A 26,523-nucleotide genomic window follows, 5' to 3' on the forward strand; every position below is an offset into this window, starting at 1 on the left:
TTCAATCCCACTCACTGACTAATTTCCCTGATTAAATTCCAGGCTCAGTACAGGAGCTCCACTGACTTTAAGACTCTGTTGGCATACTCACACCTATCTCAGTGCACACCGTACACATTGTTGTGTGTGTGTGCCAGATTTAGCCATTTGGCCATGTCCGATTCTCATCAAGCCAAGCGGTTCCGGTAACAGCATCCGGCAACCTGATCCAGCCACTACAGGTAAGAGAAGAGGGCAGCCTGCAGTCGCCGCTCCCCCGTACGTCAGTGAGTAGTGCTGGGATGGGAATCTGGCTCTGGAGGGGTCCCTGGATGGGAACTCTACACCCAGCAGGGCAGGAGGGGGGTGAGTGAGTGAGTCAATACCAGATCAGGGGAGATGGACGTGGCCCAAATCACAATCGTTCTCCTGGAAACATGCATCATGCGTCAGAAAATGTTGGAGGTCCTTAGTTTGTCCTTGTGTATGGTTGTTTGTGTGTGTGTGTGTGTGTGTGTGTGTGCTTGCGTGAGAGAGACAAAAGAGAGGCAGAGGGGAACAGAGACAGAGGGAGGGAGGGATATGCTGAGTTTTCCTTACTTTCATTGTGTGTGTGTGTGTGTGTGTTTGTCTGGATCATGACTGCATAGTTCTCCTTGGCCTTTTTGGGTGTGTGCCTTTTATTTTTTTCTATGTGAGGTTCATGACCTTGTAGCCTCTCTCCCTGGGTGTGTGAGTGTTGGACAGCTGTGCGCTCTCTGCCCTGTACCATCGCATGTGTTAGAAATGTGCTCTCACCTGACTGTGTGCACATGGCTCCTTTCACCCTGTGTGTGTGTGTGTGTGTGTGTGTGTGTGTGTGTGTGTGTGTGTGTGTGTGTGTGTGTGTGTGTGTGTGTGTGTTAAAAAACGTTTTGAAGCCATTCCAGCTTTGACCCACATAGCAGTAATGAAATGCCTTCCCCTGGGCTTTCTAGCGAGAACAAGTCTATTGCAGAGTGAGGGGAAAACAGAGGAATTAAGCTGCTAGGATGTGAAACAAATGTCCAAAGGCCCTTTGTCTCCCCTCCCCCACCTCTTCAAAGCCTGACCGATGACTGCTCTGGTTGGTTTTGAGCCTCTGTAATTAAGGCCTGCAGATGATGTGGGGAAAGCCTGTCTTCTGGCAGGGATTGCTCAGCAGAAATCCTAAACTCCTTAACCTGATTCAAGTTGTGTAAACTCCCACTGTAAGCATCCAAAACAGAGTCTTAACTGTTCTCCTTCTCTCTTTATGTCTCTCTCATTCATTCTTTCTTTCTCTCTTTCTCGCTCTCTCCTTCCCCCTTCTCTGTCCCTGTGCTTTTCTCTGGTAGCTGATGACCCGTTCGATGACTTCTTCGGCGGTGGGCATCGCCACAGGGGGGTGAGCAGAAGCCGGACAGCGGGACCCTTTTACGGTGGATTCGGGGGTTTCCCCGGTTTTGGGGCGGGCTTCTCAGGATTCGATTCTGGTATGTGTGTCGCCACACACGCCACAACTGTGTGTGTGTGTGTGTGTGTGAGAGAGTGTGTCAGAGGGAGTGCATTCATTCATTCATTCATTCATTCATTCATTCATTTGTGTGCGTCTCTCCACAGGATTCACCTCCTTCGGTCAAATGGGCGGTGGGGGCTTCGCCTCTTTCTCCTCCTCTTCGTTTGGGGGTGGTGGTGGTGGTGGTGGTGGGGGGGCCTTCCGCTCCGTTTCCTCCTCCACTAAGTTCATCAACGGCAAGAAGATCACCACCAAACGGTACGACAGCCTCAGAACACTCACCACCAATATACCACTGAAGCCCTATTGTGGTGCCCTCATGTACAGCTGAGGTATACACTCAGGGATGAAAACTGGTATATTGTGTTGTTGCTGCTGTTAGCACACCTCTAAGCCAGCTAGCATACATGCTAAGCGCAGAGTTCCAAACATAGGCAGGGTTCTCCTTACCATAACAAATGTTAGCTACAGAAGGTCGGTGTATTCTTTCCCACTGTTGACTGTAAACACGATCTGGAACCATGGACTTGGACCATAAGCGGTGCATGGTATGTCTTTTGACCTTTTGACCTTATAGTATCTGATTATGGCAGCACCCGCTTCAAAACATGCATGTCCTTTCTATATTTGTGACAGCTGGCAAGGACATTGCCTTCAAATCACTCGCCACGTAATGGTCTAGTCATGTGGGGTTGTACATGGTTTATGAGCGTGTTGAAGTGGACATTCTCAGTCTCATCCCTTAGCCAGAAGCGTTTCAGTGTTACTTTGGTGTTTCGGTGACTCATCCATGTATTTATAGCACTGAAATTCACAATCATATGGAGGAGATGTGGCTGGGAGGCGCTACAAGTGGTGGTTTAGCTCAAGTGTAAGGACACCCTCAGAAAAGACCATGGTGTTGAGATTTGCAGTATGTTCATTCAGCATCTGGGGAGACTCTTCACAGCCTTGAGTACTGAAACAACATGTGGTCCTCTATATTTACAAACGAACGTGAACATTGAGTACACCCTCTTGAAAAAATGGTTGCACTCTAAACTCTTCTCACATCTCTGACTTGTATGTAGACAAATCCTTAAAGATTCTATCGGGAACCTTATGGATAATTACTTTCTTCTTTTCATAGCAAACTAAAGCAATTGTTTTTTTCCTTGTAGTCATTTAAACAGAGCTGTGTAGAAACTCGGTAGTGCAGGTTGAGGTCAACAGAGGGGTTAATGTAAGGATGTCCTTCCTTCAGGATCATGGAGAACGGGCAGGAGCGCGTGGAGGTGGAGGAGGACGGCCAGCTGAAGTCGCTCACTGTCAACGGTAAGGAGCAGATGCTCAGGCTGGATAACAAGTGAGACGCAGGGCGTGGGGCACAGCGCAGCGCAGACACCCCACCAGCACTCACCCAAACACCAACTCAACTCCACCCCTGACCTCAGCCCGACACCGACCGACCAACCAATGGAACTGATAACTGCACATAACACTCTCACACTCGCACAAAGGTATCACACAGGTATCCCCTGCTTCTCTCTTTCTCTCTCTCTCGCTTATTCCTTCTCTGTTGCACCTTCCACCTGTCTATACCGCTCTATCTCTCTCTATGCTCTCTCTCCTACACTTCTTTTGTCATTCTTTCTCTCTCTCTCTCTCTCTCTCTCTCTCTCTCTCCATAGCTCTTTTTATCTCGCTGATGTGCATACAGTAGACCAGTGCAGTTTCTTTCCTTCTATGAACTGGATCTGTGTTTTTCGCTGGAGATACTTATATGATCACCACGAGAGACCAGCAGAATGGGTAAAAATGAAATGGTAGCTTTTGTCGTTGTTATAGTTATTCCAATTATTATTACTAGTATTATTATTATGATGAACATTCTTTTGGGACCATTGTCTATCTAGGACCACAGGAGCTCTCTTAAACTCCCTTTTTGGTTTTGTATTTTTGGTTTTTATTTCCCCTCCTGCTCTACACACTTCAGCTGTGTTACAGCTCTTTCCCTTATCTCTCCCGAAGAGCACATTGCCTTTTTGCATAAGAGTCTGAAGCACACGCTGTGCATCTGAATGAGCCTTTTGCCTTGCTTTTCATCTCATCTGGGATAGTTTAATCCTGTTTGACTTGGACGTCTTAACCCCCATTCTGTCCTAATATTTAAACCCGACCACAGCCTCCTAACTGGTGTTAGCAACTCTCCATTTGTACGTGCTACTAGATTATTACTAATTTAGGAGTGTTTAATATGCATTATTATTCTATTTTTTTTTTAGGCTTTTTTTTCTATTTGTATGTTTTGGATGGAAGAGTGTTTTTCATTTCTGCATGATTGCCAGTGACACTTTTTTTTTCATTGTAAGTACAGCATAACCTCAAACCAAGAGCTGAGAATATTAGAGACATAGTATTTAAATGTATTATAACAAATGCATACAAGGGGGATTTGTGTACTTTGTAAAGAAAATCCAAGTAGCGAAAGGAAGAAGGAGGAAAAAACAAAAACAAGATTTTCACAATGGATCAATAAATCTCAGTTTTCACCCTTTTGGGGGTTGTTGCACTCACGCTGTCTGTGTGATGATTGTGTCAAACCTGGTGATGTCACTTTTGAACATGCTTTTCTAATGTGTGTGTTGACTGTGTGTCTTTGTGTGTGTTTGAGCCTGCTCACTGGTGTGTCTTAACACAGAGCCACACTAAAACACCTGCCATGAAATAAAACGGTTTGCTCACTGCAACATCACCTCCACAAACTCACTGAACATCCGGGTCACTGCTTCACTAACTGTCGACATTTTTAGTCCTCTTGTTTTTCCTCATGGTCACCTCTGTGACTGATTTGCTGCATTGGGGTGGGATCCAGCAAACATTTGACGAGGCAAGAACAAAATTGATTTGATGTTGATGACATTGAAATTATATAAGCCAAAGGGTATGTGCACCATCTAGAAGTGACTAGATGTGACTTCTGTGCTAGTTAAACAGTAACCACTGTGTTTGTGTGTGTGTGTGTGGTGTTTTTTTTTCTTTTCTTTTAATACCATCCAAACGGCTTCTATGCGCTTGAGTGCAAACTGAATCCCCAGTGGTGTAATAACAGAGCAAGCTCTGGCTCCTCTCTCCTACAGCCAGCGTCCATCTATTAGTCTTAATTGCTTGGGAGGCAGGTGTGCAGTTCCAGCCGGCCTCCGTGCCTCACCCAACACGGTAATTAACACTCTTGCCTGACGGTTTTAGGTGTAGCCTTTGAGGTTATGGTTTACGTAGCCTCCATTTTTTTTTTTTTTTTTTTTTTTTTGACACATGTTTTTAAAAGCAACTAGTTCTGGTATTTTCTTCAAATTAATTGTCATGGCATTTACATTTAGTCATTTAGCAGACGCTTTTATCCAAAGCGACTTACATATGTGCGACTTACAATTTATACACATTTTACATTTTACACTGATGGCACACTGCACATCAGGAGCAATTAGGGGTTCAGTGTCTTGCTCAAGGACGGTTCAACAGGGAATCGAACTAGCAACCTTCTGATTACTAAACGACTTCTGTACCACTGTCGTTGTGAAGGACATAAACACACCGGTCTTTCCAACTAGCCACCTAGGCTATGAACTGTGCAGTTCTGTGGTCCGGGTCGGACAACCCTGCGAATATGTAAAAAAAAGCACTAGCCAAAAGACATGAGTGAGCATGCTAGCAAGCCTTTTGTCAGTGCTAGCTGTGCTGTTGGTGTTTTTATGCCTTTTCATTGGTTAGATTGTTAGTTTTTGACCAAAACATCTTACTGTTGCTTTAACTCTAGTAGTCACTGTGGTGGTGGAACTCATATCTGGTCACTGCTACTGTGTGTGTGTGTGTGTGTGTGTGTGTGTGTGTGTGTGTGTGTGTTGACAGTGTAATTGTGTCTGTGTGAGTCCAAATGTGTGTCTAATATGTCCTGTCTAAAGGATAGTGTGATTGTGGATCAATGTTTTGTGTGCGTTGTGTGTTCATCTATGTCTGTTTAACAAAGTATCTGTCGTAGACCGGTCTGTGTGTGTGTGTGTGTGTGTGTGTGTGTGTGTGTGTGTGTGTGTGTGTCTGTTTTCTTATGTGAGAGAATGTGATGATTTGACATTTCTGAACGAGCCGTGTCTCCTCCTAGCTCTCCCCCAGCTCTTCACTCGTGTCTTGTCTGACCTCCTCACTCCGCTCCTAAACAAGGCGATCTGCCCAGATTTAGAGCCGCACACCGAACCGCACTCTCTTATTTGGCCTGTCTATAAACATCACATAAAGCAGGATGAATTCTAACATTTGTTTGTAAAGCGTGTGGTTTGCCTCTGGCCCACCATGCCAATGCAGGAAGAGTTCTGAGTTTCTGATGGCTTCATAATCTGTGCTGGGGTTATGCCTCAACCTGTACCTGAACATTTGAATGCCAAAGACTTGATTTGCATTGTGTAACTTTGAACGTAAATCATGGATGTGCAAAATGTGCAAGATTATAACCCTGAACAGGCCACAGCACTGAGGCCAATGTTGCACTGTTTGTTCTCAAAGCTTCCTGCCCACAGATGTTATCTACTGAGGCTATTGGCTGTGACTAACAGCCCTCATGGCATAGACTATAAAAGAGGGTGGAGGCTGTTATAGCTAGTGATGCATGACTTGTAGCTAGAGGGCTCAAGGAGAAAAATATGTGTGTGTTAAAAAGGAGACAAGAGTTTGCACAGGAAGCATAACACAAATACACACCAGTCTTGTGGAATGTGCCAGAAGAGTCTGTTTACATTTCTCGCAGTACATTTTTGTGAGCGTGTAGCTCAAGCTCATGTTTTAGGGCTAGAGGGGGAGGAAGAGAGAGAGGGGGAGGGAGAGAGAGCGAGAGAGTGAAGAAAATGCCCTTGCCCGCTGCTGATTGCTGGGGGAGATTGCCAGAAGGTCCCTTCAATGCATTTTTTATCAAAACTGCATTCGGTTACAGGGGACACACTGCCTGCCCTTTAAATTTGAGCCCCATCAATTAGGAAATGCTCTCATTCAGTTTGATAAAACAGGGCCCTAACCCACTTCTCTTAGTGATGGCTCCTTTACTCCAGCATTATCACAACATCCCTTTGATTCTGAATGCCATGAACATAGGGTTTATAGGTGTTGGACTAACATCAGTCTGCTAAGTATTAATGGACCAAGAGGGAGATTATAATCCCTTGTGGTGTGTGTGTGTGTGTGTGTGTCCGGTTGTGTTGAGAGGGGGAGAGAAAGAGAGTTCCAGCAGAAAGGGATTAGCACATCACGGCACATCTCATCAGCTCACACACACAGACAGGTGCTCCACTGGCCTGCTCTGCAGCGATTGCTGATAATATTTATCGCTTTCAAGTGAATTTGACCTTTTATGTGTGAATTCTACATACTGTGTTTGATTGTAAACAGATAGAGAGCCAGCAGATTGTGTTGACATTGATGGTATTTGGCAGTAGCCATGTTTGCGCTAGTGAGCTTTTCATAGTACAATGCCTCCCCCTGCTGGCATAAAGCTCTAAATGCAGCCTTTGATCTAAACGTGTCAATTGCATACATTTTTGTATATGATTTTTTTTAGTTAAAGTGGACTTGATGCAGAGATATTTGGCAATTGCTGTAGAATCGAATGCTACATTAGTTAGTATGTGTAATGACAACATCTGTCAAATGGATGTTTATTTGTCTGTCTCTGAACATCATTGAATAATTAAATTAGTCATAACATGGTCATTAAGGATGTTTTATATTTTCATGTAAGTGCTACTTAAAGCACAACACTGTGCACTTTAAATCCAGACTACAGAGTGACATTACTTTTACTCTAGAACGAATTCAATGGGCGATTGATCAGGGGTTTACGATAGATGGTGCTGTTTCTCCGTAGTTTTCGACTAGGACGTCACCCCAGAACCTGCTCACATTAGAATTCTTGTCCAGTTTTGACAGCAGCATGGCGGAAGAAACATTGACACAGAGCTTTAGCCAGTTTTGTGTGTGTATGTGCCAAAAAAACAGCGTCACTAGCTCTTCACTTTCACACGTTGTTGTGTTTTTCTTGGAGAGTGAGGTAAAAATAGGTTTGACCTCATGTTGAAAAATATCTCCAAAGTTAGTTGCTAAATAAAAAACCAGGCCAGGTAGGCTACTGTTGGAGCATAGTTATTGTCTTGTTTAAAAAAAAAATCGGCATAAGTGACATCTTTCGTTTTAACATACAGGTCTATACAACATAGCCTACATCTTTCGTCTCGATATATTACTTTGCTAATTCAATTGTGTTTTAGTCTTTCTCAAACTTCCATCTAAATGCAGTGAATGTCAGGTGTCAGGGACCGCCGTCAGAGTGGCCGAGGACAATTTTTATGGCAACAGCCATGCATTATCCAAACCAAAATAGTGGTGGACAAGGATTCTTTCTAAATTGTAGTCTTCACATGCCAGTGAGATTACAAGCTTTCAAACCAAGGGTTTCTCATTTTCGCAGCAGTGGCTAACCTATTTCACTTGTTACGCTGGTTGCGACTGATTGTGGCGTGTTACAATTGTCACCGGCCGACCCCTTCTAATATTTGATAAGGCAATTGGAATATAACACATTGTATGCCATAATTGTACTAGGATCTAGTTCGGAAATCAGTGATCACAACCACCTGTTGGCCTACTTGTGTTCCTGCCAAAACGCATCAGTTGTGCAGTCAAAATCTTGGGCAACTGTGCCCCAGAAAACAGTTCTGTCTAACTTTCACAGAGATCGAGACACAAGCTGTAATTTTGAACGTAACATACTGATGCCATCCCACATGTTGTCTGTGGGTTTCATCGCATCAAGTTAGACAGTATCTTAAGACATAACATGAAATTAAGTCAATTACATCTGTCCCCACAACTGTAGGCTACCTGTAGAAGATGGCTCACGGTGGCTCAGTTGCTTGCACTGCTTGCACTGCCGCCTCACATCAAGAAGGTCATGGGTTTGATTCCCGCATGGGGCGCTGTTGGCTCTGGGGGGCAGCTCCTCCCCAGACCTTCAGTACTCAGGTGGGCTATCTCCCGGGCCTTTATGTGTGGAGTTTGCATGTTCTCTTCACTAAGGACCCCAACAGAAAAAACATGCAAAATAACAGAACACATGTCCATCCCTGACCAAAGATGGACAGTTCACTTCACTTGGTCCCCGGGCGCTACAAGCTGCCCACTGCTCCTGGGGGGTCCTGGAGGAAGGACTGTCCAGGATGGGAATAAGCAGAAAATAAATTCACCGCGACCTCAGGCCTACCTGCGTGTGTGTGTGTGTGTGTGTGTGTGTGTGTGTGTGTGTGTGTGTGTGTGTGTGTCCTGTGTCGCCTCCATATATGCACGTGTGTGTTCCAGTGTGTCGTGTGTGCCATTAAAAACCTGACAAAGGTCTTAATTATTATAATTATAGAAGGCTATACATACACAATTTAAGGGAAATAGGCCTATTATTGAATCATTATGACCCACCGACACTCCTGCAAATAGGATCATCTGTAAGACCTCGGGAGTTAATTTCTAGGACTGGCGATCGAAGTGAGGGAAATATTGAGACTCCACTTTCACATTTGTCTCACGCAACACAAACTCCTCTCATTCAGTCATGACGTCTGTGCGTCTTCGACAGGCCGGACGGTTCCTTGTCACGACGCTCATCAACGCCCGGCTGTGGAGCCTGGGACCCCTGGCTGCCTTATGAAAGATGAAACTGATAGAGTATAGGCGGATGGGAAAACATCCGGTTTTGCGCCAGCTCCTTCAAGTGATGGCTCTAGCCCCCGCTATCTCGGCTCAGGCCACAGCACCGGACGGTGTGGCTGCGTGGAGAGATGGAGTTATGGGGGTCGACGGGGAGAGAGCGCAAAAGTAAAGCTGCTTACTGCCTATGCTGACGCGGCTTTTTTTGGTGGTGATCCTCAATGTCGCTGAATAGCGGCATTTATGTGAGAGGAGTGAGTATTCCCCTCGCAACTTGGCAGGGAGCCAGTGACGAGGTCACTGACTCTTGGTGTCGTTCATTTTCTGAAGATGCTGCCTCTGCTTTCTGTTGCTGGTTGGCTGTAGTTAAATGTGAATATGGAACTGTCCAAGGGTGCACTTATATTAGGTTGGGGGCAAAAATGCTCTGAGTCAGTATAATGTTTCTCAGCACCTGTTTAAATTCACAGTTTAGATAGTCATTGTTTGCGTAACATCAGTAAAGCTGCCTTATTAGTTAGGCTACAAGACATTTCTGGTCAGAGCAACACCATGATATGGCGATTACAGTATCACATATCACAGTAAGGCATACAGGTTTGATTCCCATGGGATCATGTTTTGTTCAGCGTTGGGTCAGATTACTTTGAAATGTAGTCTACAATGTAATGTAGAATACAAATTACCTAGCAATTTCTGTAAAGGGATTACAAAAAAACATAATCTAATCTGAATACTTTAGGATTGCTTTTGGATTGCATCAAAATCAAACATGGAAAATATTGCACCTTATGCTAAAAATATTCCTTCTTTCTCTTTAAACATCTAAAAACATTTTCAATGCCGATAAAATGCATTCTGCATATTCAGCATGTACAGTTGGTCACAGTACTGGCACAAGCTGTGTGTATTCTGCAACATGCGGGACGTGGCTTCTTTTTTTGTGTACGTTTTTTAATAAAAGATCACATGGAGCATTAACACAACTAGCAACATTACAAGATAAGGTGTCCATAAATGAAAACCAGAGCATTTTCAGTTCGGCAGGTCGATATATCATTCAAATATTCAATATTTTCACTATCTATGAAATAAAGAAGGGGGACAGTTCCAGTTTGACCATAGTTACTGTTGTAGTGTGACTACGGTGAAGGCCGACTGGTATAATAGGGTACTTATTAAACTTTGAGATTTGACGCTCGTCACTTTTTAGAAATATAGTTGCTAAGAGGGTCTGAAAAGTCTAGCAAGAAAGCAACACTGAATGTTTGTGTGTTTGTGTCAGGTGCGTGATGGGACAGGGATAGCTATGTTTACCACAAAAGATTCAGTGGTTGTATGATCTTATAACTCATATTCATATTAAATATTTGTATTATTTAACTGGGCTAGCTTCAGTTATGGAAAAACTCAACATATAAAAAAGTGTTACAGTGGGAAAAAAAGATGGACTAGCCTACATCCAGTGGATGCTTACAAATCAACTACCTATCACCTGGTAATACGATTCCTAAATCCCGTAACCCCACCCGTGCTTTAATCTGTGGGTTACCTCCTGGCTTGAAAATACATTTATGGTCATGTTGTGGATTTCTTTAACACTTGCTAGCTTCTGGGTGGGGTTTACACTGCAGTTTTCTCTAAAACTAGGCAAGCAAGTGGTTAGTAGAAGAGGAACAGTGATATGAAGCTACTACAGTGAGCAGCCAGCCCCCTCTGTTGGCCAAAACAAGCATGAGACATCTGCCCGTCTGCACGGTCTGTTCAATTCATAGTTAAAATCGGGGACATTTCTGGGGACAGTTACTGCTGGGGAAAGGCCACCAATAACATGGACTGTCACCAGAAAACGGGGAGGTCTGGTCACCCTGTAAAAGGAGTAACTAAGAACAGAGAGCATTGCCATATGTTCACGCGCTTAGTTGGTGTGGGCGATATTCACAGCGTGCTGTACTCCAGTGTCATCATTTTCTAAAATCAATTTGTCATATGTTCAGTTTAGCTAGCCAGCTAGCTAGCTAGCTAACTACAGTGAATGATGCATTCAACATTATATTTCTAGAGGGAAATGACATGAAAATTGTACACAGAACAACAGCTACAACAGGAGTGCTCTGACTCCATACAATCGTATATGGTAGCATTATGCGTACCAAGATCCATATTTTCGAATACAGTATCCGTAATTTGCTCAAGTGGGCTGCAACCGGCGGCAGGTCGAATATTTTCTAACAATTTTTTCCCCTCACATTGCTGGTGGCCTTGCGGCCCACTAGGCGCGCCAGTCCAAGCCTGGGCTCTAATCATCATTATTATAGTGACAAGCATGTAGAAGTGTAGAACACAAATATGCTCATGGATAGGGTATACAACTATAGTAGGAGGAAATGCATTCTGCAGCTACAACCTGTATGATGACAACCATGAATTTCATGTGCACATAACGGTATGTTCATACCATTGCTTTGAGAAAACCGCAATGATGTTTTTCTTGAGGAGCCGAATGTTGCAAGGCTAGACATACCGGTATATTTATGAATCAGAGACGAGAGGAAACACACTGACTTCCAACAGCAGCTCTTTTTTTTTCTTACTGCAAACTGAACCAGCTCATGAGAGCTTCATCTGGTGATGGTCGTCTAGTTGGAACTAATCTGAGGTCAGAATGCCAATCACCAGGCTTGGCTCAGTCTTGTCAGGTGTGTGTGTCTGTTTCCTCTGGCAACCAACCTCCGCCAATCTAAATATAGAGCCTATTCATTGGCCTCACTTTCAGCACGACCCGAATAAACAAAATCACACAGAGCACAAAGGCTGCAAATCCATGCATGGAGAATGAGTCTGGGACATGGTCCGTGTTTTGTACTTGAAATTAAAGCACCGCTTTGATCCGAAGCATAAAAGCAGCCCTCCTCTTTATGAGTAGGCCTATTAAAAGATCTCATTATCATTATTGCTCTTTGATTTTTTTTTGCTTTTTGTTTAAAGTAATTAAATGATAATGGATTATGCTCTTTCCCCTTTTCTTTCTCCCTTTCTCTCTTTTTAAGTCTTGTCTCCCAGGTAACCATATATAATAGAAACAAATATTGATCAGAAAAAAGCAGTGGACGCCTCTTTGGAAAGCATCCGCTTTGCTATCCCTGTGGAGAAAGACCGTATGGTATTAGAATGACTTTCTGTTTTCATTTTCATTTCTTAAAATTTAAAATCTGATATGACCGCCAGCACTGCCTTTCACGGGCAAACAAACACTGCTTGTTATTCAAGGCTGTCAGAGAAGGACCTGCTGCCACTTGAATGTTTTGCGGAGGACGCTTAAGAACGAGCAACACTCATTTTCTGTTTCCAATTCCCTGACTGGGATTTAGACACTGTGATGGGTTTGGATACCTTTACGAGAGGGGCTGTGCTCTCTTTCTCTCTCTCAGAGAGAGAGAGAGAGAGAGAGAGAGAGAGAGAGAGAGAGAGAGAGAGAGGGACCGATGGGTGTCCGTGTGCCTTCAGTAATGGACTGCGAATTTACAGGGTCGAAGTGGCTGACCCCGTGGTAATAAGACCTCCATTCATCCGGAGAGGTAAATTGAGTCTTGCCAGGTTGCCTTTGTCTCTGTTTGACGAGGCTCATTACGCCTCTCTATGTCTCTCTCTCATTTCGCCCAGTGTTGTCTTCTCTCTCTCTCGTGCCATTTCATCCTTCCCCCTCTATCACCCTCTTCCTTCATACAATCAACAGTTCCGATCCCTGATTGTAGTCTCTGTCACTTCTTTGCGCAGACAGTCGTGGAGGTGACATGCTTGGGGAAGGAGAGCGCAAATTGAGCCGGCCGTGGCCATGCCGCGGATGACATTATTAGCAGAGAGGAAGGCTGTGTCATCTGGGCGCGGGGAGCGGGGAGGCTGTTGCTGTGCAATGCTCACGACACCAAGCTCACACTCTCATATCACAAAGCCAACCCCCCCCCCCACACACACACACACACACACACACCCACCCGAGGGCTACGAAGGATATCACACCAAGACATTTCCTCACATTTGCACACACATGGGGGTACCATAAATGCATCGGTGTATGGGCTATATATCTGTCCAAAGCACTGGCCAACTGTGAATCCCATGATGTTGGGCTGTTAGGCCGGAGAAAGTGATGCCCTGATGATGCAGGTTATATATTGTCTACTGTTGTTGGCAGCTGGCTAAACAGACAGCACAAACAATGAGTTGCCAAGGGCTTATTAGAAGGCTTGCAAATTAGTGAGTTTATTTTGAAATGACCAACTAATGACTGGAACCCTTGTTATTTTGTAGGTAGCTGTTCTCAACTGTTATATAAGCAAGCAGGAAAAGCTTATTTTAGTCAGATCTATTTGTTTTGTTTACAGTCTAATCGGTGAATATGAACATAGAAAAAATTTAAAGTCCTACAATTTTTTTTATGTATAGGCCACATTTTTGAATAACCATGAGCACAGCGATGAACTGGCAGCTCATAAGACTTTTATTGCATAGTCTACATGTTGATATGTTGATGTTACCGACAGCATTTCATTAATTTAGTAAATTCCTCATTGTTTTCTATCCACAGGGATGAAGTGAGAATATCTAAGTGTTCATGCTATTCTTTCATCCCATGATCATCCTATCAGCTTTCGCTAACTTGATTCTTGTAGGTGAGTCTGATATGGCTCTGGTTTCGGTTTTGATGTGTCTCAAGTGACATGGTTTGTCAAAGGCTTGACTTGTAAATGTTCATAATATGAATAATAACTCGGGTGTTTTGAGGAGACATTATGGGAGGGCTGAGAGAAAGAGGATGCGGTGGGAGTGGTTTTCTAGAGGTAGTATGGACCTCTTTGGTAATGAAAACAGGTTCGGCACGGGAGCATCTGTCTCCTTTCTTCGGCTCTCCCTCTTTAATTACACCACACAATGGCGATGAAATCTGCCCGTAATCTCCTGGCGTAATCACCCCCTCTCCACTCTCAGCCTCTCCGACGCTAATTCAATATAAATGTAAATTACCAAGAGAAAAGAATAAAGAAATCTCATTTTATTTACATGACTAATCACAATAAAAGCGTGCCACATGAAATAAGAAATGGTATATACGGCAGGTCTTATGAGCGAGAAAGCGAGAGAGATGCTTTGCCGGAGGGAATGTTTGAACTTTCTGTACATTTCTCCCCGGTGTTTTTGCGCGAGTATACAAACTAGTCTAGTGTTGCTGTTATTGTCTGAATGACGCTTTGATAATAGGTGATGCTTCTCATTTTGGCCCCCTGATTGTGCTTTTGATGTCATGGACGTGGCAAGATAAATACAGGAGTGTTCTGCATGAGAGAAAAAAGCAGTTGTGTAAACCTGTGGAGACACCTGTCAAAAACGGCTTGTCTCCTGACTATTTAGTATTCACCACTCTTAAAGTTTATCCAAAGCCTAGGTTTGGTGTAAATATAAGTGACATGATAATAATCACACACTACGGAAGGCAGCCTGTGTGTGTTTGTGTGTGTGTGGGTGGGTGTATGTGTATATGTATGTGAAACCTTAAGAAGAAGCACTTACCCCACTGCTTCTTCAACATTCAGTAATATCATTACTATGGTGATAGGTCATTGCTTCTACATAAAGCTTTCTGACTGAAATACACATCCAGAAATACATCGTAACACAGGGTGCCCCAAACCTGTTCAGAGAGATTTGAAACTGACTGGTAAATTAGACAGCTTGTAAACACAAACATTCACACCATACAAGCGTACAATTAATATCTGCGTACTGGTATACACTCACACACACACACACACACACACACACACACACACACACACACACACACACACACACACGCACACACAAAAAAAACACCCACACAAAACACCCACAAAACACATATACACTGATATTCACCCTGCGCAAATGGTTTGTATACACACACACAGACACATGCATACAAGTCACTGGTCTCTGTACACACAGATGTAGCTGACGAAAACGCCCTGGAAGAAGAGCCTCATCGCTGGCGGCAGAACTCGCTCCCCGCCCCGGCCTCCCACGGTCGCTATCTGAGGAACAGCGCCCAGAACCCCCCTGAAGAGGAGGAGGAGAGAGGCCTACAGAGCCTGGGACTCGCTAGAGGTGTGTCCCCCCAAACATGACCTTCACTCCGCAGGAAAGCAGATCAGGGTGTAGGGGGTCGCAAGAGCAGGCTTAGGCCTCCAGTGTGCCCCTGCTGCGCTCTCAGCTAATTCTGTATTAGCCTCAGTGAACACTTTGCATAAAGTGAAAGGCAGCAGTATAAAACAGATGCACTATCTTCAGAAAAATATCATCAACAGCATGTTATGAACACTATGAATGAAACGGCACCAACAGGTAATTGGGGTATGAATGCCTGTCAGTTAAAAGAGAAGCAAGAAGCCCATCCTCTATAAAGAGACTCAATTTAGGGCTAATTTTGCCTTTTGAATTTGCCTCTAAATATTTGAGCAAAGACACCCCATTTGGATACTCACTGGCAGGAGTTTAAAAGAGATTTCCTCCCTATGGAGTTGTTGGACAGAAGACGCTGTAAAATATGTCATGTCTTACATTTCACATCAGGGCGTCTTGTTCCCAGTCTCTTTGATGTTCTTAATGAGGTTTTAGGTAGCTTTCCTTGAGATTTGAAGTGCTCTTGAGTAAACTTAGGTTGTTTGGTAAATTATTTGCTGTGTAACCCAGCTTTTGCTTTTGAGAAGTCAAGCTAATATCTTAACTTTGTGAGCTCTTAATTGGATGTTTTTAAAGCGATATTTCAGGAAAGGGATGGGAAATGATGCTGTGTGGGATATTAGTGGAATATTCTACCAGTCATGGAAGACTGTAACTGGCAGGCTGCCAGGTTTTTAATATTATGACATTACATCCGGCTTCAAATCACACCAAATCTGATATTCCAAATTGTTGTATACATTGTAATTATAGTAGTTAATTAAAGGTTATTGTGAACTCTAAGCTAAGGTAAGTCAGCATGTTCTCACTTTTCTTGATTTTGTTGATGTTGCATATCTGAAGGTACGCACTCCATGATTGATCATGACTCTGACATGACTTTCATCCTTTAGGATTCTTTGATTCCAGGAGGAAGAAACTGTGGTTGAAAGATACAGAGACTAAAAAGAAACGCACATCCCGATTGGCTCCCCGGATTGGGGCCTGGTTTTAAAGGAAGCCATGGTCACTGTTCCATCCTTTGCAAAGAAGAGGAGATAAACACACACACACACACACACACACACACACACACACACACACACACACACACACACACACACACAATATGCCAGTGCCTCAGTGCTATCTCACCCCCTTATTTATTTACTAGTATTATTTGTACATCCCGCTAAGATGCAGGAATAGTCTCTCTTTTCTCCTTGTCCATTAGAGACCCTGTTCAGCAGTTTAAGCCTGAATATGTAGTTACTTCTCAAGGTCTCTTCTTATTCTCATGAGCTCATGTTTTGTTTTCCTGATTCTGTGATGGTTTTCCTCTTGAATGTAGCTTCGCCTCTAATTACCCAAAAGGAGACGCCAGTGGAGAGGGCTCGCGTCTCTCCTCCGCCCAACCTTTTAACCAGTTGTGTTAATGTGTGTTTGGATGATTGTTTTTGTGTGTGTGGTGTTAACATTTCATGTGGACAGACACAGAACAGCAAGGGCTCATACAAGGCCACTGCTGCTATCCAGTTAAGCCATGTAGAAAACAATTACTTTTAGACAAACGTATGAGAACATGAAGGTGCTTCAAAGAACACTAATCTTCACAGTTTCATTTAGTATTCAGTGTCAGAAACAAGTCATTCAAATTCACTTACTCAAATTCATAACAGTAAGACTTTAAGGCTTATTGGATAATGTAAATGATGTGGTATTTCCTCTGTTAGCTGTATTAGTCTTTCAGTGGTCAAGGAGTAGGCAAGCGGTTTGGAACATGGTGACGATATTTGGGGGTGCTGGGTGGGTCGCGGGGTAAGTGAGAAATGAAAAAGACAGGGACTGCCGACAGATCCGATGAGCCCAGCCCTCAGAGAGGACCTGACCAATGAGGTCAAAGATGAGGGAGAGTCACGGCCCCTGACTAAAGCAAAGGGAGAGAGAAGTCAGGAGCAGGAGAGGGAGAGAGAGAGAGAGAGAGAGAAAAGGTAGAATGATGTACATTATTTATGCGGGGAAGTGAGAGAACAAGTTGTCACTGCGCTGTCCTCCACCCCCACGTTAAACGCTGTATCAATATTTCAGGCCAAAGGAGAAGAAGCAGAAATCAATGGCGGACAATAAAAGCCCTAGTGTTTTAGACAGCGAGAGGCTTCTGTGTGATAAAAATAGAGAGCAGCTTTGACACTGTTTTAGGTCAGTCATAGCGGTGTGTGACGGTGAGGAAGCCAACTTTGAAATCAGACAGAAATAAAAAGAGAAGATCTTTGTGAAATAAATGGACATCCATCAGGGTTGTGGCCATTTACTTGGAGGTAATCTCTCTTTGAGTTGTGTGTTGTCAAATTAAACTAACATTGGATAGAGGCCAGGAACCTTGGGCAAAGAAGAAGCAAACCTCTAGACATTGAATGCTATTTAATTGGCTAAACTGATCTGGATCCATCTAGCTGTATGGAAACTAAAAGTTTGTAATGTTATTTGTCCTGAGTTTACGTCAGCATTCATCAGGTGTGTGGTCTACTGTGGTTAGGAATCTATTTTTGTGCAACACTGAACTGAAACCACTCACCAGCAAAAGGACTGATAAAGTGTAAATGTATTGGGGGCATATTTTTCCGCTGTAATATTTTAGTGGTCCTTCATGATTGAAATAATAAATCAAAGAACTGCATGAATTTCCATTTCATCTCAACTGATGAAGATGCTTGGTCTTTTGTTTTAAGAGCTACACGGTAGGATGATATTGTTACTCCATGAAGAAAAGAACATTTTCATTTGTGTTTTGCATTTTGAGCTGATCATCATGTTTGTTGTGCTGTATAGTGAATGGCCTGTGCATACATTCTTTGGGATGTGAGGAGGTGGACATATTTTTTTGGAAACAATTATTTTCTATAACTGCATAATAAAGCTTTAAAGAAAAAGAAAACAGATTGTGTCTGTTCACTGCAGATACAGTACTTGAGTATATCATTACTTTTGTTATATATTTGTCACACAGAAAATAGGTTTGTTTTCTCTAACATCAGTCAATAAATGGTACATTGGTACAAAACTGAAAATGAATAACCCCATTTGTGATTTGCATTCTGCATTTCCATTCATTTATTAATTGGACCAGTGGACCAGGATGGCAAATGGGTTTTTACTTTTTTTTGGTCCCAAGGAAAGAAAAGTGGAAAAAAAAAAAAAGAATAAGAAAGCCGGGGCGGAAGAAAGGAAGAATGAGGAAGCCCACTTACCCTGCACACCCTCGGATTACTCTGTCAACGGCTCAACCATGAAGGTGGCGACATTTTCCATTTATTTCAGGACGGCTTGGTTGGGGCTATGTTGTATTATTCATATTGCTTGAAACATTCACATGACCCACCGAGTCACGTGGCCCTTGGTTCCTTGACACAACTCTCTGTGGGCTTAATTAAACAGCATGGGTGTGATGGCTCCACTCTCTCTATTGCTTTCAATTTGCAAACCGTTTCAGCACTTATTTATTTCCCCTGCTTCGAACTGCAGAAGAGAGAGACTCTCCAAAAAGCATTTTTGCACAAATGAGGAACCTCAATACGGGGGTCAACTTTTTTAAGGTCCAGGGATCCTGTGTTTATGTCCGTGTTTGTGCACTGTGCTAGGGGGGAAACAGCAGAAAGTTAAAGGGTCCCCAGGTATCCGTAGAATCTCTTCGGAATTTGCTCTGGAGTCTCATGCATGCCGTTAAACGTGTTAAAGTTTCCCTTCTCGCGCAGTTAAATAAACGGCGTGTAAAGCACTCTTTGCCCCGCGGGGATGTGGAGCGCTGAGTCTGAATACATGGCTGAATCATTAGCACCAACCACCACCATTCTCCTGTCTCGTTCTGCTGGGAAGGCGGAGAAGCAGACGCTAGATGGAGGTATTCAGCATGACAAGGAGTGGACACTAGCAAGGGAGGGGAGAGACAGGAAAAATACTATAATGTGCATGTGTGTGAGAGTGTGTGCGTGTGTGAAAGTGTGTGTGTGTGTGAGAGTGTATGTGCAGGTATTAAAGTCTAGTGCAGATGCATTTTTCGAAGTAACAGCTGCAGTGGTCTCGACAAAAGAAAAAAGGGTACAATGACTACAAACATATGCCATCTGAAAGGAATGAGGAAATGCAGTTTCTTATGGCCTGCTGGGCAGATTGGGTGGTGTTCAGCTCTCAGGCTAGGAAACACATTTGCTGTCTCATTGCAGGTTAGCATTGTAGGCTTGTTATGCAACCATGCCCTCCCCCTGAAGAACTGAAAAAAGGTAGACATGCTTTGTGCTCTCTGCTTCACACCACCTCCGATCTGCCTCAGGTAAACAGTCGGAGAACACAACCATCCCTTGTAAGCCTTCACTCTCACCCTGAGGTTTCTCAGCAGCCTGCCCCAATGGAAGAAAACAAGCTCTGTGTTTCGGAGCCAAAAGACGTCTAAACAACCCCTCAGCTGAGTGCAGAGGGCTGTACTACAGTGTTTGCACACTCCACTGGAGAAAATATCTTGCCGCTGAACCGACTGACCCGGCACCCTAACTGAACTCACTCAGATAACTCATCTAATTTAACACCTCAAATTCAGTAAGCCTCAACATCATGTGTGTTTTTAGCCTTGCATTTTGTATACATCTATTCTCTGCAGTAATGGCCACCGGTGTTTTAGGCATCCATGTGGCAGGTCCATGGGGTGGCGAAACTGGCTGTGTAATCTACAGATTGTCTGAAGTAGATGAATCTCATCTGGTTGTTTCCTACATGACATGATGAGATTATAATCTCAAACGTAAACGAATTTGTATATTATGATCAGTATGAACTGCAATACATAGGATGAATCTATATATATTTATTGCATTTGTATGTGGAATGAATAGAGACCATTCAAATGATACCATATATTCCCAATTATTCACTTTAGGACTATCATAAGTACTATCACACATGTACTTTCTCTCACATTTTACCCCTCAACCTGTTACCCTGATTTTTATTTCTTCTGATCTGTCTTTCCTTGGTCTGTCTTCTTCCTCCGTGTTGCTATTCCCTCATCTATTCCTTATTTTATTCATTTTGTTCTGTTCCTTACTGGCCTAAGGCAGATTTGCCCCACCCCCACCAACCAACATTTTTGAACTGGGCACCACTCAAGGTTTTGTCCTGTCACAGAGGGGGAGATATTACACCTTGATTTTGTTTGATTAGTAATGATGATTTATATATATATATAAAAAGGAAGGAATGTTGTTATCGTGAATAACTGCACAGCAGGGATATTGCTCTGACTGTTGCACTTACACTTACACACAAAGAGCATATTTCATGAACATTAACCTGTGACTGATGATAAAAATATGTTTGACCGCATTGAGACAGAGAATGGGTTTGGACGTAAATTGAAAAAGAAAATAGGTGTAAGGTGTTATAATATGACATAATAAGTATATAATGAAGTATTTGTACATGTCCAATCAAACTGAACAAGCAGTTGCTTGGAGAATAGTCTCTGTGTTTAACGGAATGTGCACAGAATGTGACCATATGTCAGACAATCTAATAAAGATAATGTACACTGTCTTTATTAATGTGAAAATCAGTGGCAGCTCTATATGAAGCCCTGTCCCATATTATGGTAGCCTAGAAGTGTAAAGGAAACTAAATGGACTGACACACTGTCCCCCCCCACACACCACACACACAACTCTGACAGGAACTGACATGATTTATGAAAGGATTTAACGGAGCAATTAGTTAACTGTAGGTCTTGCTCCCGAGGGACCCACATGCCCACAGCTAGGTCCAGAGTGAAGACACACACAGCAAGACAGAGCTGCAGGCCAGCAAATTAGCACTGATGGCTCTGGAGTAGGCCACTGGCACGTGGGGTATAGACTGACTGCCTTGCCTCTGGTCTCAGTGTCTTTAATTGTGTCTTCTGCATATCCATCATGTTCCCTGGCTATGTGGACTAATAAGTTATGGGACTAATGAAGGCAGAAGAGTAGCACTGCTAATAATGATAATGAACACACAGAGTAACTGATTAATGACCTCCAGTAGATGACCTCCTGTGCTGTATGTGACATGTAGTGTAATTATTGTCCCTTCTACTTTAAGCAGCAGGTGGCACACACAGGATGTGTTATGAACATGTAGTATATACAAATATAAAAGGTATGATGTCACAATCCAAAATTGTGAAACAAAACGTAAAATGCAGGCTATGGGTTATATGTAATGAAAAGTGTGTTATCTTTGAAGACCTGGGTGCAGAAGATATTTAGCCTATCTTCGTTTTTTAGACGGATATGTAACAATGTTTCCGAATGCCATTCCCAACAACTCTCCGCTTGATGGTTCTTTAGCTTCTCCTGTTCATTTCTTACTTCTTATTTCTTTATTCTTTGTATCTTTTCTAATGTATTTGACCAAACTAACTCTAAGTTGAGGCAGCTGGAAGGTCCCACTAAAAAAAAAAAAATGTTGACTGGCAACTGGCCACAAACTTTGTATATCAGTATCAGTAAAGGTTTTCTGTGAAAATTACGTTTGGGGTCAGCGTAAGACGAGCCTTTCAAGATGCTGGAATCAATGTTATCAATTCTTGCTAATTTCTGCCAGACTTTGTCACTGCAGATTCCCTTCCTTCTCTTCAATATCTGGTGGACAGGCAAATAAATTGGCAGGCAGACTTTCCCATCTCTTTAGAAGTTCCTTGATTAGTTAATACAGCCAGGCCGTGTTGAAATTTAGACCCCGGAGCTAAAAAGATATAAGAACGTAAAGCCAACTAGCTCATGTGTTTTTCGAGACATATTTCCAACATATTTTGGTTCAGGCAGCTTTAAGTGGGAAACGATTCTGCCTGACTAGATTGGAAACATTGCGAGGTGACAGCCCATGCAATAGTGCCCTGTTTTTCGATACTGTTGGAGCCTAATAACACTGGCTATTGCCCTTATGATTACTTTTTCATTCTGTAGGTTTGCACAGCCACCTCACCTGTTGTGAGCAATCTGCACACGGCTATAGCACTATAGTCTGAGCAGATAGCCACACTGATGTACAGCATCAGCCGTCTGGGGCCTGATGATTAGTGAGTATCCGCCATGATTGCACAGTGTATATCTGTGATTGCCCCAGTCAAATACCATGTCCAGACACCCACCCTCTCTTCACACACACACGCACACTTAAACATATAGTTGTTCCCCCTCCCTTGGCTGTTATAGTCTCATAGCAGTGCCAGTGAGGCTGGCCCTCTCAGACCCTTACTCCACAACTGTCTAGCCGGCAGCAGGAAGAAATGCATCACTCTCTCCCTGCCCCCCCTTACATGCACACACACACACTCTCTTCCACGCCCCGCACCCCCCACCACCACCACCACCACTCCACTCCCTGCCAGCCCCTCTCCCCTCACCCCATTGGCCAAATTTGATGAGACACAAAAGTTCCCCATAGGCTGCGGCTGAGGAGAGTTGTTGCTGTTGCTAGGTTCCTGTTGCTAGGACCGTTGCCATCTCCGGGGCGCAGCGGGAAACATGTAATGAATTATGGATGGTTGATTTTTCTCCGAGAGGTCTAATCTGTGATGCAGATGAGCTCCCAAGCCCCCCTCTTCGGCTGGGTTCATTAAAAAAAAGAGCGGGGTTTTGGAGGTTGGCATTTGGCGTAGGCCCGGCTGCCGCGGTGGTGACGGCAGAATACTGATGTCGATTCTTATGCAAAAGCCGAGGTCAAAGGTCATTATCTGTTATTTGTTCAGGAGAGGCACGGGGGGATTTGCCCGATGACCTCGCATAACCTGCGGGATTATTGTTTGATGAGTGACAAAACAGCGGGAGGAAACACAAGAGGTTCACTGGCTCACCTTTCTGCAAAGATGGAACACGAAGAAATGGCCTCTTCTGTGCAAAATCGTTTCTTTTCTCTCTCGCCCCCTCTCTGTCTCTATCTTTCTAATTCTGTGCAATCCAAATTGATAAGATACTTAAAGCTCAAGGAGTGTAATTGGGTCCATGTATCCTTATAATCCTTAAGACGCGTATCACTCACAGGGCAGCAGCTGTTTGATATATCTCTCATGACTTTTTTCCTGTGTGGTTTCGCCTTTTCCTTTTCCAGCTGACCAAGAACAATGCCCCTTCAAGTCAGCGTTCCTAGTTCATTCATCCCATTTAACAATTCTCTTATTACAGAGATGTTGATGAAAACAATATGTTAGTGGTGTGACTGAAAAGAATTGTTAGTCACAGAGTAGACTTTTTTTTTTCCAGGCATCTGACAGGCCCTTGATTAGCCAGTGAGGGTGTGGAGGGAGAACCCAGTGGGAGTGACAGGAACAGAAATGGACTCACGTCCCTCTGTAGAGTAAAGAGCGCTACTAACCCCCTTGGGCATTTGCACAAAACAAATGTAAACCAGATTCAATTGTGGTGCTTATTGTTCCACATGGTGTGTTTTGTGGCTGTTATTTATTTATTTATTTTAAAACACATGAAACGTTTGCTTATTAAAATGCACAAAAGGTCCTCCATCGTGCTAGGCAATGCAGCGGGCGACGCTACAATAGCCAGCAGCATTTTTAATAATGTGTTATTGAATTTTTTTTCCCCCACCATAAATACGAAATCCATTTTAGGCAGTGGTGCTGGCAAACGAGAGATATCTCTCTTCCTTTTTCTATGAAATGTTACCTTTTTTGTCGCTGTCCTTTAATTTGTTTGTAATTCCCAGAGAGAGTGCAGCTGTTTCCTACACAAACGGCGAAGCATACTATTCATATGGAACAGCTCTCCTGTGTGGCACGCAGACCAGGCTGGGTATGGTGCAAGGGCTTTAAAAGCAACGATTAGCATAAACAGATGATGGTCAATATGGCCCACGGTCTCAATGTCAGCAGCCGACACAGTAGCTTCTAGAGATGTTAGGGCTTGATATGCAAAGACCTTTTCCTTTCTGTTTTTGCGTGTGTGTGTGTGTGTGTGTGTGTGTGTGTGTGTGTGTGTGTTTGTGTGTCTTTCACCAGCCACATCATCCGAGACGATACAAAAATAAGACAAAGTAGCACCATCTGTGGCTACTGCTGGGTATCAAAGCAAGCCATGTAAAAGCTGTGGCTGTAGCAGGGTATCAACACTATGAGGGAAGTCAGGACTCAATTACGCAATTTACACAATTCAGAAACAAAACATCCTCTACTCATTTCTATATGGTTACTAAATGTTTACTGTTGCAAAAAAGTTGGATGTGGAGGTGGGCATACAGTCTGCACTTGTTCTTACCCGTTTCCATCATGCTCACAGACTGTGGAGAATGGTTGAGGTCAAGGCTCATCGTAGGTCAGTTAAGTTCTTCCACCCTGATCCTGGCAAACCACATATATCACTGTTGTGCTTGATGGCACTGTCATGGTAAAAAGTGACCGGGTGCCAAAAAGAGCCCGGGTGATGTAATATTGGCTTTCGAACGACTCTTGAGTGACAGTTGCTATACCAACGTTAGCATTACGTCACCCGGGCTCTTTTTGGAAGTCAGACTACCTCAATAACGCGATTTACCCCAGAGCATCTCGCATTATACTTCGCTACCTGAAACCAGCTTGCCTGTATTTTACCTGCAATAAACCATGTGCTTGATGTTTGACTGTGTTAGGAAAGTTGTTGACTCACAAGTTTGTTATAGTGTCAAAGTAAGTAAATTTCAACCGGTTAAATCGCTGCTAGCATCTCGTTAGCGATTAGCAATTCCTCCGTTAGCTGGGGCACGTTATTTTCCTTAGTGTATAGCTAGCAAGCTAGTATGAACTCTCCCAAGTTTTTATAAATAGGCCTATATCAACAAATAATGGTAGATCTTAAATTATTTAAGATGTTAGCAAATGAACTGGCTGGCTTGCTAAAAAGGTAGATGAACAAGCACCGTATATTATTTAAGATGTTAGCAAATGAACTGGCTGGCTTGCTAAAAAGGTAGATGAACAAGCACCGTATAGTATTTAGGATGTTAGCTAATTAACTTGCTGGCTTGCTTAAAAGGTAGATGAACAAGCACCATATATTATTTAAGATGTTATTAAATTAACTGGCTAGCTTGCTTAAAAGGTATATGAACAAGCACCGTACCGTATATTATTTAAGATGTGAGCAAATGAACTGGCTGGCCTGCTAAAAAGGTAGATGAACAAGCACAGTATATTATTTAAGATGTTAGCAAATTAACTGGCTGGCTTGCTAAAACGGTAGATAAACAAGCACCGTATATCAGTATATTTTCTCCTTTTTATAAAAACGAATTTCTACTCTAAACAATTTCAATTGAAATGCAAATGATGATGTAAACGGCTAAAATGGAACACTTTATTTACCGGGTAAAAATGTGTTTAGCCACAATATATAGCGATTCAAAAAGTAGTATTGACTGCAAATGTTGATGTACAGGATACCGGCAGGTGTAGCTAAAACGGAATACTTAATAGTTTTAGGCAAATTATTAAGTGACTAACAAGTAGCTGAGGGCTTTCGGACGACTCTTGAGACTGACCAAAAAAGTGCCCGGGTTACGTAGTGTCCGGGTTACGTAATGCTAAGCGTTGGTATAGCAACTGTCACTCAAGAGTCATTCGAAAGCCAATATTACATCACCCGGGCTCTTTTTGGCACCCGGTCACTTTTTGCCATGACAGCACCATTATGGTGAACCACAAAAAATGGCCAAAAAAAGGTTGGCCTCAAAACTGGAAGTTGTGAGAAATGGGACTGCTTATGATGTTCAGAATATGTGTTTGTCAAAGAGCCTGATGTCTCAAAATTGAGTATAGCGAGTATAGTGTTGAACGCAAACTATCCCCCTCAGTCCAAAATCATCACGTTTAGAAACCAAATAAAGACCAAATGTCAGCACCTCATGTGTCTGATTTCATCTTAGGTACGCATGCATCATGGATCCAAACTTTAGTACGTAAATGTTTTATTCATATTAATTATTGATGGAAAAACAGATCTAGCAAAATTGATTCTAAAATGACTCACTAGTCATACAACTGAATGGAACAGTTGCTCATTATGTGTAAAACAACCACATAGTATTAGTGCTACAGGGTTCATTAC

The 26,523-nt window shown here is 43.1% G+C and overlaps 1 protein-coding gene across 2 annotated transcripts in view; it reads left to right on the plus strand.

Moving 5' to 3' along the window:
• dnajb6b (DnaJ heat shock protein family (Hsp40) member B6b) overlaps nt 1-18,341 on the plus strand; it is a 35,618-nt gene extending 17,277 nt beyond the window's left edge. The window contains exons 6-10 of one of the 2 annotated variants that reach the window (XM_012815211.3): nt 1,335-1,472; nt 1,600-1,753; nt 2,739-2,809; nt 15,194-15,352; nt 16,321-18,341. In XM_012815211.3, coding sequence (XP_012670665.2) covers nt 1,335-1,472; nt 1,600-1,753; nt 2,739-2,809; nt 15,194-15,352; nt 16,321-16,421 — 623 coding nt within the window. In that variant the 3' untranslated portion in view covers nt 16,422-18,341. Of the gene's footprint in view, nt 1-1,334; nt 1,473-1,599; nt 1,754-2,738; nt 4,047-15,193; nt 15,353-16,320 lie in introns of those variants that run through there. The other variant, XM_042710196.1, reaches the window with a different exon arrangement.
• The last annotated feature ends 8,182 nt before the right edge of the window (nt 18,342-26,523 follow it).

The sequence above is a fragment of the Clupea harengus genome, chromosome 17 (genome assembly GCF_900700415.2).
Source record: "Clupea harengus chromosome 17, Ch_v2.0.2, whole genome shotgun sequence".
Classification (NCBI taxonomy): domain Eukaryota; kingdom Metazoa; phylum Chordata; class Actinopteri; order Clupeiformes; family Clupeidae; genus Clupea; species Clupea harengus.